At 41.1% G+C, this 13,149-nt stretch overlaps 1 protein-coding gene across 1 annotated transcript; it reads left to right on the top strand.

Moving 5' to 3' along the window:
• Nucleotides 1–6,147: 6,147 nt before the first annotated feature.
• On the top strand, nt 6,148–12,357 carry LOC140119611 (uncharacterized). Its single transcript, XM_072138833.1, has 6 exons — nt 6,148–6,306; nt 6,908–7,048; nt 9,042–9,188; nt 10,209–10,358; nt 11,859–12,005; nt 12,210–12,357. The coding sequence occupies exons 1-6, from the start codon at nt 6,234–6,236 to the stop codon at nt 12,224–12,226; spliced, it is 675 nt and encodes a 224-aa protein (XP_071994934.1). The 5' UTR covers nt 6,148–6,233; the 3' UTR covers nt 12,227–12,357.
• The last annotated feature ends 792 nt before the right edge of the window (nt 12,358–13,149 follow it).

Below are 13,149 nucleotides of genomic sequence, written 5' to 3'. Positions count from 1 at the left end.
ATACACCCCCTATAATAACAATATACACCCCCTATAATAACTATATACACCCCCCTATAATAACTATATACACCCCCCTATAATAACAATATACACCCCCTATACTAACAATATACACCCCCCTATAATAACTATATACACCCCCCTATAATAACTATATACACCCCCCTATAATAACAATATACACCCCCTATAATAACTATATACACCCCCTATAATAACTATATACACCCCCCCTATAATAACAATATACACCCCCCTATAATTACAATATACGCCCCCTATAATAACTAAATACATACAGTCCCCCTATAATAACTATACACCCCCTATAATAACAATATACACCCCCCTATAATAACTATATACACCCCCTATAATAACGATATACACCCCCTATAATAACTATATACACCCCCCTATAATAACAATATACACCCCCTATAATAACTATATACACCCCCTATAATAACTATATACACCCCCTATAATAACTATATACACCCCCCTATAATAACTATATACACCCCCTATAATAACTATATACACCCCCCTATAATAACAATATACACCCCCCTATAATAACTATATACACCCCCCTATAATAACAATATACACCCCCCTATAATTACAATATACGCCCCCTATAATAACTAAATACATACAGTCCCCCTATAATAACTATACACCCACTATAATAACAATATACACCCCCTATAATAACTATATACACCCCCCTATAATAACAATATACACCCCCCTATAATAACGTTATACACCCCCCTATAATTACAATATACGCCCCCTATAATAACTAAATACATACAGTCCCCCTATAATAACTATACACCCCCTATAATAACAATATACACCCCCCTATAATAACTATATACACCCCCTATAATAACGATATACACCCCCTATAATAACGATATACACCCCCCTATAATAACAATATACACCCCCCTATAATAACTATATACACCCCCTATAATAACTATATACACCCCCTATAATAACAATATACACCCCCTATAATAACTATATACACCCCCTATAATAACTATATACACCCCCTATAATAACAATATACACCCCCTATAATAACTATATACACCCCCCTATAATAACTATATACACCCCCCTATAATAACAATATACACCCCCCTATAATAACAATATACACCCCCCTATAATAACTATATACACCCCCTATAATAACGATATACACCCCCTATAATAACAATATACACCCCCTATAATAACAATATACACCCCCTATAATAACTATATACACCCCCTATAATAACAATATACACCCCCCTATAATTACAATATACACCCCCTATAATAACTATATACACCCCCTATAATAACAATATACACCCCCTATAATAACAATATACAGACTCCCTACAATAACTACCCTGTTTCCCCGAAAATAAGACAGTGGGGCAAATTTACTTACCCGGCCCATTCGCGATCCAGCGGCGCGTTCTCTGCTCTGGATTCGGGTCCGGCCGGGATTCATGAAGGCAGTTCCTCCGCCGTCCACCAGGTGGCGCTGCTGCGCTGAAAATCATCTCCACGCGCCGGAATGCACCACCTCGGACCAGGTGAAGGTAAGCGGTCCCCAAGCGACACTTTTTCGGTTTTTAAATGCGGAGGTTTTTCCGAATACGTCGGGTTTTCGTTCGGCCACGCCCCCCGGGGCAATTCAGGTACAATCGGCGCAAATCGGAAATATTCGGGTAACACGTCGGGAAAACGCGATTCGGGCCCTTAGTAAATGACCCCCAGTGTCTTATATTAATTTTTGCACTAGGTCTTATTTTTAGGGGATGTCTTATTTTTCCATGAACCAGAATTTACATTTATCGTTGAACAAAAAATCTACTTCTCTAACCTCCTTATGACTCTCCAAACTCTGAATTTCATGCTGTATTTCTTGTCACTCCATTTCTATTAGGATCATTGGCCCCCGTCTCTCATGTTTAGTAAAAGCACTTTCCATAGATGACCCTTCTTATCCTGGAGGCTGCTGGGATCACATTTGCAGCACAACAACCAGTGATTTACTTCCATGAATTCTTCCCCCATTCTTCTGGGGGGAGCTGCTTCAATGGCGGCCGCTAGGTCTTATTTTCAGGGGAGGCCTTATATTTCTAAGCCTGAACAATATTGTACTAGGGGATGTCTTATTTTAGGGGAAACAGGGTAACTATAAACAGTCCCCCTAAAACAACTATATACAGCCCCCTAGGCAGGGCGCCTCCATCTTTATTTACATCCTATCATCTTTGGCAGAGCAGGGAACTCATTGGGGCACATTTGCTAAGGATCCAAACGCCGCACTCTCATTGGGTTTCGCGATTATTTCTGTTTTGCGGCGAATTGCCCCGGATTTTTGCCGCACCTGATCGGATTGTGGCACATCATCGCCGGCGTGCATGCAACAGAATTTAGGGGCCGGGCCATCAGACAACCCAACGGATTGGGACAAACTGCGGAATTTAAAAAACGATTTGTGTCGCAAGATCAGCACTTACATGCACCAGGAAGAAGAAGGTGAACTCCGGCGCAGAAGCGACACATGCAGGAACTCGGGCACACGATGTTAGTGAATCGCGCCGGACCCGAATCCTCGTCGAACAATGCACCACGGGATTGCGACAGCACCAGGTAAGTAATTCTGCCCCATTGTTCTCTCGCTCTGCCATAGACAGATTCAGGGCACATTGCGGGAATCAGCCCGGGGAGCCCGTAGCCAAATAAACTGTTGGAGATTCGGGCGGTCACATGACTTACCCACTTTTGGTGGAGGCCCCCTTTAAGGGCAAAGTGGTGGGCACCCCGGGGCTCGCGCCCCGTGTACCCCCCCCCTATAATCCGGCCCTGGGAGAACAATTCCTTCATCATTCTAGAACTACAGAGAGAATATCCTCTCTATCACTCGGCCACCAAGGAGAACAAATCAGCCATTACTATTGACCACTAGGGAGAACAACCTCCCCATGACATTAGACTACCAAGGAGTACAGCCCTGCTGTTGCCATTGGCTACCAGGGAGTACAATTCCTCAATAATTATAGAACTACAGAGGGAATATCTCTTCCATCCCTTCAGACCACCAGATTCATGGATGAAACTTTTGATCCCTCTAGACCAGTGATGGGCAACCTTTTGAGCTTGGGGTGTCAAAATTCGCCAAAAAAAAACGAGCACAACTCGGGTGGTGTGTCATCTTTCCTAAAATGTCTTAGCCTACTGGACAATCCCTTTAAGAAACACAAAATTTAACTTGGCAGAAGAGGTCGGTTCAAGGACTTCTTCTTGCCAATGTCACTTTTTTTACAGTCTTTGTCGCTGCCTGAGCCCGCTCCAGTGGACAGCACGGCAGCGTGTTACTACCAGCCGGCAGGTGGGCGATAAAATGCACCTTCTTCCCTGGTAGGAAAACTTTAGCCTTAACACCTCACAAGTCAGTTCCCTGTGAACTTCTGCCACACTATCTTGCTGTCCTCTAGCGTTCAAGAATAGTCAGCACAGGAAGCATTTTGCGCCTGATTGGCCACAGAGCCCAACTTTGGGTCTCTCAAGCGCAGACACGGATCGCTGTATTACGTGTCCTGCTGAGCCGTCTGGCACGTGTTGCGATCTTGCTTCTGACATTGCCCTTCTTTGCAGTGCGCAGGCTGAGCGGTCAGCAAATAATTGCCAAAGGTGTCACTAAAAGTGGCTACGCATGTCAGTGGTGACACACGTGTCATAGGTTCGCCATCACTGCTCTAGACCCTCATAGTGAACAACCACATCATCATCTATAAAATACTAGAGAGTAATTTCCTCACAAATTTTGGACCACTAAGGAGACCACTGATGTGAACAACCCAACTTTTCCTCGTGAACATCAGGGAGAACAACCCCTTCAAAAATATAGCCCACTAAGGAGTACAATGCAAATATTACTCTTGACCACCATAGAGAACACTCCCTTCATAAATCTAGATCACCAGGAACAGGAACCTGTCCATCACACTAGACCACCAAGGAGAACAATTGAGCCATTACTCTTGACCACAAGGGAGAACAACCCAACAATGACTTTAGACCACATATTGTAGACCTTTTCTAAAAAGTCTACCATGTCAGTAGCTCGGTAAATAATACAGAAGGTATGAAAAGTTTGGAAATTTATTAAACAGGAAAAGCTAAAATCTCATATAAGTGATAAGTATTCAGTATAAGTAGCCTCTTTGCTCAGTGATGAGTAGAATCAGCTTTGGAGCTGGTGCAGCCAGGAGTCTTCTTGGGAAGATGCTACAAGTTCCTCACCCCTGGATTTGGGGATCCTCTGCCTCTTCCTTGCAGATCCTCTCCAGTTCCCTCAGGTTGGATGATGAACGTTGGCGGAGGCCATTTTCATGTCTCTCCAGAGATGTTGAGTTGGGTTCAGGTCCGGGCTCTGGTTGGGCCGGTCAGGAATGGTCACAGAGATGTTCTGAAGCCTCTGATTAGTTATTTTAGCTGTGGGCTTAGGGTCATTGTCTTGTTGGAAGGTTTGGCCCAGTCTGAGGTCCAAAGAATCTGGAAGAGGTTCTCATCCAGGAGATCTCTGTACTTGGCCGCATTCATCTTACCTTCCATTACACCCAGTGGTCCTGTACCCCCCATAGTATAATGCAGCCTCCCCCCCCCATGTGTCACTGCTGGGATCGTATTTGGCAGGTGATGAGCGCCGCCTTGTTTTCTCCATTGCTTAGAATTCCCCAAAAAAGTTCAATCTTCATCTCATCAGAGCAGAGAATCTTATTTCACACAGTCTTGGAGTCCTTCATATGTACTGTGGCTTTCATATGGCTTCCAATGAGGAGAAGCTTCCAGACTCTGCCACACCGGTCGGGTGGAGGGTGACTTTGTGGAACTTTCTAATCTCACTACTGCCTTTCCTAATCTAGTCCACTCAGTTTAATTAGACAAAGCTGGAGTCCAATGAAGGAGTAGAACCATCTCAAGGAGGATCAGAAGGAAATGGACAGCAGAGAGTTAAATGTGAGCAACATATGAAGCTTTTGTGGAACAATATCTGTCTTGTTTAGTGATCCTAAAAGGACTTAGAATTGACCGCTTAACGATTTCTTGGTGACCCATCGAGATTTTGGATGAAGGACATCTAAAGAGTGGCTTCCGAGCAGGTAAATCCAAAAGATTTATTCATTACATGGGTTTATTTATGAGATTTGTGCAAGAATTCACCTTCAGAGTTTGTGCAGAAAGTTTCAAGAGTGGTTTCTTCCACATCAGATTTAGGCAAAGCAAGACTGTGAGTAAGTTTAATAGGAGATTCCATGGAGAGGAACCTCATCCAGAAAAATGTCTCCACCACGTCTCAACTTTTCCCATCTGCACGGTGGGCACTTCATGGGGCTTACATACGTTCCCATAAAATAGTAGGAACTATTTTCCACTATTTTCCAACAAACCAACCTAAATGTGATGGGGAAACTCAAGGCGAAAGACCTTAAGGGCTCCAAAACATTTACCTTTTTGAGGTCCTACACCACTACCAACAGCCCCGACCAAACTATGGAATATGAGAGCAGTTTTTGGGTTATACAAATGATGAAGAAGGATTCTCTATCAGTTGATTTGCTAGTTGTTCAATCTCTGAACCTCAAAGACAAACTTATATCCTGATGGCACATGATAGCACCACGTTAGGCTTCCTTACTGATCTATGGTTGACCCAATGTAGCGTCAGAATCTGCCCACGTCTCTGGCCACCAAGTCTTTGAATGGATTTTAGTCCAGACCACCGGCTCTTGTTGAAGAGTCTATGGCAGTCTCTAAAGGAATACTATGGCAAACATCATGTGCCAGGATACATAAGAAGGACGTAGCGCCCCCTGATGGTAAACTAGGCTGAATGACCTTTGTATCTCCAATGTAGACTCTAGTAGGGAGCGGTGGGCGAGTAGGGAGGAAGGTTGACCATCACGGGAGCACAATGACGTCATTGGCTAATTCCATCCTCCATGACACGTCACATCAGCCTTTGTATCCCATCGACATCATCATCGTCCTCCCTGTAAATATTATCGGGCTTGTGTACTCAAACCACAAAAAAAAAAATTTTAGGTTATCAACGCCAGAAAAGCAAACAGAGCTTAGATATAAAATGATCCTGACCTGGAGATCCCTACACTTCAACTTGGCTGCAAGAGAGAAGAGCAATGGGACGTTTCACCATCTGCTGGGCGGTCGCCGTCCTCATCCTGGGGGCAGACGCCTTCCTACCTGTCAGCTGTAAGTGTCACATATGGGGATGAGCAATTCGGATGATTCCTCTTCTCTTGATTCTTTTGTCTTTCTCCTTGTTCATCCTGGGCTTGCTGGTGCATAACTAGAATGTGAGAGCTGCTAAAAAGTAGAATATTGACCAATGCAACGTAGGGGGTGTTAATGTGCAGAGGTGAAAATGGTGTCATTCTTTTTTTTCCCTGTGGGGGCGCTGCTTGAGGATTTGAAATTAAATCTAATCAAAGGGGGAACATTCTGTTCTCAGTTCATAGTGTTCCCTTTTAATTGTCCGGAGGAGACATCTCCTTTAAGAAGGGAGCAGACCCTGTTGCCAGTAGTTCCAGGTTGATGTTGATATTGGCTTTGCAGTAGGTTTTACACATGAAGCTGTTTGCATACACAGATGTAGCAGAGCTGACTTTGTTGTGTAGTCATTATTTCCGGATTGGGAGAATCAAGATAATCCAAAAAAATTTACTGTCGGCCCCATGTAAATTCCAGATCACTGGAAGACAGCACTGCTACATCTCACCCGTAGAGAATTGAGAATTGTGCACATTGTGATCTATAGGATGTGATCTTTCTTCATGCCTTTCCCCTCACACAGATAAATGTGGGGTGCAGCCAAAATCCAGGGATAATTGTGGAGAAGACGGAATCACAGCAGACGAGTGTGTGAAGAAGGGCTGCTGCTTCGATGACTCCCAACCCGACAGCATCTGGTGTTACACTCCATGGAAATTTGAAGGTGACAAATTATCTATCTCATATCTATCTCCTATCTATCTATCTATCTATCTATCTATCTATCTCCTATCTATCTATCTATCTATCTATCTATCTATCTATCTATCTATCTCCTATCTATCTATCTATCTATCTATCTATCTCATATCTATCTATCTATCTATCTATCTATCTATCTATCTATCTATCTATCTCCTATCTATCTATCTATCTCCTATCTATCTATCTATCTATCTATCTATCTATCTCATATCTATCTATCTATCTATCTATCTCCTATCTATCTATCTATCTATCTATCTCCTATCTATCTATCTATCTATCTATCTATCTATCTATCTATCTCATATCTATCTATCTATCTCATATCTATCTATCTATCTATCTATCTATCTATCTCATATCTATCTATCTATCTATCTATCTATCTATCTATCTATCTCATATCTATCTATCTATCTATCTATCTATCTATCTCATATCTATCTCCTATCTATCTATCTATCTATCTATCTTCTATCTATCTATCTATCTATCTATCTATCTATCTATCTATCTATCTCATATCTATCTATCTATCTATCTCATATCTATCTATCTATCTATCTATCTATCTATCTATCTATCTCATATCTATCTATCTATCTATCTATCTATCTATCTATCTATCTCATATATATCTATCTATCTATCTATCTATCTATCTATCTCCTATCTATCTCATATCTATCTATCTCCTATCTATCTCATATCTATCTATCTATCTATCTATCTATCTATCTATCTATCTATCTATCTATCTATCTATCTATCTCATATCTATCTATCTATCTATCTCATATCTATCTATCTATCTCATATCTATCTATCTATCTATCTCATATCTATCTATCTATCTATCTATCTATCTCATATCTATCTATCTATCTATCTATCTATCTCATATCTATCTATCTATCTATCTATCTAATATCTATCTATCTATCTATCTCATATCTATCTATCTATCTATCTCATATCTATCTATCTATCTATCTCCTATCTATCTATCTATCTATCTATCTATCTATCTCATATCTATCTATCTATCTATCTATCTCATATCTATCTATCTATCTATCTATCTATTTATCTCCTATCTATCTATCTATCTCATATCTATCTATCTTCTATCTATCTATCTATCTATTTATCTCATATCTATCTATCTTCTATCTATCTATCTATCTATCTATCTATCTATCTATCTATCTATCTATCTCATATCTACCTATCTAATATCTATCTAACTATCTATCTATCTATCTTATATCTATCTATCTATCTCCTATCTATCTATCTATCTATCTATCTATTTATCTCATATCTATCTATCTATCTATCTATCTACAGTAGGTATCATTTATCGTTCTCTCTCAGAGATCTATCATCCAATCTACATGACTTATTTCCATTATTCGTATATATATAGAAATAAAATGTGTTATACAATTTGTCATATCTGTACATAGTGATCAATTCATTTGACTTTTAAAGGACATCTCCTCATTTTCACCACTCGCTTCTCTTAATAGGAGCAGTTCCACTCATTCTGATGCAGTTGGAATTTTTTCTCTAGCCCCTATAGTTACGGAGTAATCAGTGAATATAGCTTAAGCTGTCAGGGGGGCTGTCTTTAATGGATTCCTTGCCCTCTTGACAGTTTAGTGCCTAATTAGCATATTGGGTACTGAAACTTTCGGTGGTGATTGCTCAGGAATGGTGGGGGCTAGAGAAAAAATTCCAACTGTTCCGGAATCAGCGGAGAGGCACCAATTACAGGATGCAAAGAGTTGGCGTTGGTGAAGGAGATGACTACTAGTTGTAAAAATGTATTACTAGCTGTTTATGTATTCCTAAATTTGTATATAGTGAACTCTACCCTAGTGGTAACTGAAAGTAGCTGCTATGGTAGGTAAAACCACTGACTTATGTTTGCTTTTCCCACATTACAGCCACTGAATGTAATCCAACCGAACCCAAAGCCAGAGTAAACTGTGGTTATCCTGGAATCTCCGAGAAGGACTGCACAGACAAAGGATGCTGCTTCGACTCCAAGATCCCCCAAGTCGTGTGGTGTTATCAGCCCGAAATACAAGCAGGTATCTCCAGCAATAACAAGAAATATAGGAACCACTTAAAGGAGCAGCACACGAGGGGAGTACAACTTACCCCCAGTGTGTATCAGTCCCTTACTTAGAAAACGGGAAGTCAGTCAATGAGTCTGACTAGTAGGAAGGACATAGCCAAGGGGGTGGGGCTTAGTGTTACTAGCTTCCTATTACAGTGCAGCAGGGGAGAGCTGCTGCTGCAGCCAGTTGCCTTACAGCGAGACAAAGGTTTAGGAGGGACGTGAGGAAAAAGTGGCATCAAAAAGAGACCTACCGTATTTTTCGGACTATAAGGCGCACAAAAAAATCTTTTGATTTTCTCAGAAATCAAAGGTGCGCCTTATAGTCCAGTGCGCCTTATATATGAACCGTACTTACAGACATCAGCTGCCTTGAACTGTGCACAGGTCTGCCACCTGCTGGTCATTCATCCTTATAATCAGGTGCGCCTTATAGTCCAGTGCGCCTTATATAAGAACCTAGACATTTTAGCAGGCATTTATTGATGGTGCGCCTTATACTCCGGTGCGCCTTATAGTCCGAAAAATACGGTACTAAGATTTGCTATGTTTTTTTTAATTTTTTGTGTAATTTTGTTTATTTTTCATCTAAATAATGGCCTTATGTTGAGGTTCATATAATACATTTATTTAGAAATACATTTGGGGGTGGGACTGTTTAAAAGAAAAAAGCGAGTCCCCTAGCAATCCCTGCATTGGCTTCTGTTGTTTTGATGATGACTTTTTTATAGATTTAATCAGAACTTTATTTAGTATGTTGGACCATATTTACTTATTTTTACAGAGTCCGATTTTACAAATTTTGGAATTAAAGCATGTTTAAAGGAAAAAAAAAAATTGTTTTACTTTTTTTTTTTCCATTGGGGGCTTGTGTTTTGTGGGCTGAGATGGATTTTTTCATCAGGAACATATTGATGCACAAATAACAACATTAATTGTGGTGCTGATTTTCTTCTATGAATTTCAAAGTTACATTTGTTTCCCATTTTAGTGGAACGTGACTGTGGAGCCATTGAGGCACATAAGAGAGCCAACTGCGGACCCCCCGACGTGAGCCCTGACAAGTGCAAGCAGAACGGATGCTGCTTCGATAGCAGTGTGGCCGGAGTGCCCTGGTGCTTCAAGCCTCTGGTTAAGAAAGGTAAGTGAAACACTTCAAAAACATTCCACATCATCATCAAGCGATGATCACATGACTAATAATCATGGTCATTATAGCTACAGTTAAAGGGATTGTCCAAGATTTAAAAAAATATAGCTTTTTGTTTTCCAGAAATAGCGCCACCCCTGTTCACAGGTTGGGTCTGGTATTGCAGTCCCGCTTTTATGTAGTAAACTGAGCTTACACTGTCCACTAGTGTGGTGACGTTTTTGGTAGAAAGACACAATGTTTTCTTTTTAAATCCTACTTTAAAAGTCCATGGCATTAACAAACAAATTACCTTAAAGGGGTTGTCCATTTTAAGCACATTTCAGCAAAAAAATGTAAATTGTTTGTGTAAAGAAAAGTTATAAAAATTTCCAGTTTATTTTATGTATCAATTCTTTACGGTTTTCTAGATCTCTGATTGCTGTCATGCAACAGGAAACTTTATTTTTTCTTCCAGTAGATAAACACCGGTCCGTGGTCATGTGCTGTCACACAGGTGCACAGCTTGTTATGTCCCTGGTCTTGTGATGTCACACAGGTGCACGGCTCGTTATATATCTCTGGTCATGTGATGTCACACAGGTGCCCGAGTCGTTAGCACCTCTGATTACATTCTGAAATAACGAGCAGATGACCAAGGATATAATAAGTTGTGCACCTGTGTGACATCACATGACCAGGAATATTACAAGCCGTGCACCTTTGTAACATCACATGACCAGGGTCATAATGAGACGTGCACTTGTGTGACATCACATGACCAGGGATATTGGGATATAATGAGCCGTGCACCTGTGTGACATCACATGACCAGGGATATAATAAGCCGTGCACCTGTGTGACATCACATGACCAGAGATATAACGAGCTGTGCACCTGTGTGACATTACATTACCAGGGATATAATGAGCCGTGCACCTGTGTGACATCACATGACCAGGGATATAATGAGCCGTGCACCTGTGTGACACCACATGACCAGAGATATAACGAGCCGTGCCCCTGTGTAACATCACATGACCAGGGACTGGTGTTTATCTACAGGAAGTAAAAATGTAGCTTCCTGTTACGTGACAGCAAGCAGAGAAAACCATAAAGAATTGATACATGGAGCATATTGGAAAACTGTATAACTTTGGGTTGCACAAACAATATCAATTATTTGCTGGAATGTAGACAACCCCTTTAAGGAACATTAAGCTTCACAGATTTTCAATGTCATTTCCTTCCTTCACATTCAAAATTCTGTCGGCATTTTAGCTCCACCCCTTTGCCAGACATGTGACCTAAGATCTGAGCTCCCACTATGCATTGCTTCCTGATAGCAGGGGAATCTCGAATACAGCTTTGGATGTGAACGGAGAAGAAAACATAATGTATACAGTATACTGTATACAGTAACAGCTTTTAAGAGTCAGTAGATAAAGGGATAAATGGCAAAATTCCTGCCAAGAAACTACAACTCCCATGACATGATATTCCCTCCTACAGAGACCATCCAGTGCGCGGTGCTGCCCAAACAGAGAGTCAACTGTGGGTTCTCCGGCATCAACATGGACCAGTGCTACCAGAAGGGCTGCTGCTTCGACTCCAATGACCCTGACGCCCCCTGGTGTTTCTACCCTGACATTACTGATGGTAATTTATATATTATATTCCTTAGATGGAATTCCCCTTTAAGAGATTGGAGGGGAGGGGGGCAGTGCTGGGGTGGGGGATGTTATCACACCATTTTATATACATTATTATAGTAATTTATGGCTGTATTAGTGGATGATGGGAGTGGATATAGAATGACTATTTCTTACCTGATTATAACACATCTTTCTCTCCTATTACCAGTGACCATCATTGAATAAGAAGATTTGGCGCAGTCACTGCTGACCCCATCGCGCACTCAAGAATCCACCTCCGATAATTTGTTGCGTTCTGTATCAGCAGTGCATTGTGTGCATCTCTCATAAACAATACAATTCACATTCAGACTGCAGCGTTGTCTCACATTTATTGGTTGTTTGCAGATTCCTCACACTGCTGTGCCATTTATTCTGTGTTCCCTCCCCTCTTTTGGTTTGTGGTTGAATAATACAAGAAAGAAGGGTCTCCGAAACAGTAATGCAGAGAGCTTAGGGAAAAGCAGTGTGAGACTTTAAAATCTTGGAATGTGAATCCATTTACCACAGTCCTGCTGCTACCAACAACATACACAAGATCTGATTACACGTCAATATAGGGAAATACTGAACACTTGATACAGAGGGCACAGAGCACATCTGTGTTAGGACACATGGGTGTTAGGACACAAGGTCTAATTATCACTCCAGGGACAATACCTAACACTGGCTGCAGAGAGCACAGCAGTGTGAGGACACATCCCTAGTATACTTGGAGAAGTTACAATCCTGGAATATAGCTCCATATATCACAGTCCTGCTGCTACTAACAACATACACAAAGGTCTAATTACCTATCACTCCGGGGACAATACCTAACACTAGTTGCAGGTAGCACAGCAGTGTGAAGACATGTTCCTAGTGTTCTTGGAGAAGTTACAATCCTGGAATATAGCTCCATATATCACAGTCCTGCTTTTACTAACAACATACACAAAGGTCTAATTAACTATCATTCCAGGGACAATACCTAACACTGGCTGCAGAGAGCACAGATCACAGCAGTGTGAGGACACATCCCTATAATACATCCCTATAATATACTTGGAGATGTTACAATCCTGGAATATAGCTCCATATATCACAGTCCTGCTGCTACTAACAACATT

The sequence above is a fragment of the Engystomops pustulosus genome, chromosome 2 (genome assembly GCF_040894005.1).
Source record: "Engystomops pustulosus chromosome 2, aEngPut4.maternal, whole genome shotgun sequence".
NCBI lineage: Eukaryota > Metazoa > Chordata > Amphibia > Anura > Leptodactylidae > Engystomops > Engystomops pustulosus.
This window is presented reverse-complemented; position numbering and strand designations above follow the sequence as displayed.

What these genes read in the sequence shown, in the direction of transcription:
- LOC140119611 (XM_072138833.1), top strand. Translation starts at nt 6,234, where the DNA reads ATGGGACGTTTCACCATCTGCTGGGCGGTCGCCGTCCTCATCCTGGGG. An exon ending in CACTCCATGGAAATTTGAAG is followed by an intron (nt 7,049 to 9,041) that starts GTGACAAATTAT and finishes CCCACATTACAG; the next exon opens with CCACTGAATGTAATCCAACC. An exon ending in CAAGCCTCTGGTTAAGAAAG is followed by an intron (nt 10,359 to 11,858) that starts GTAAGTGAAACA and finishes TCCCTCCTACAG; the next exon opens with AGACCATCCAGTGCGCGGTG.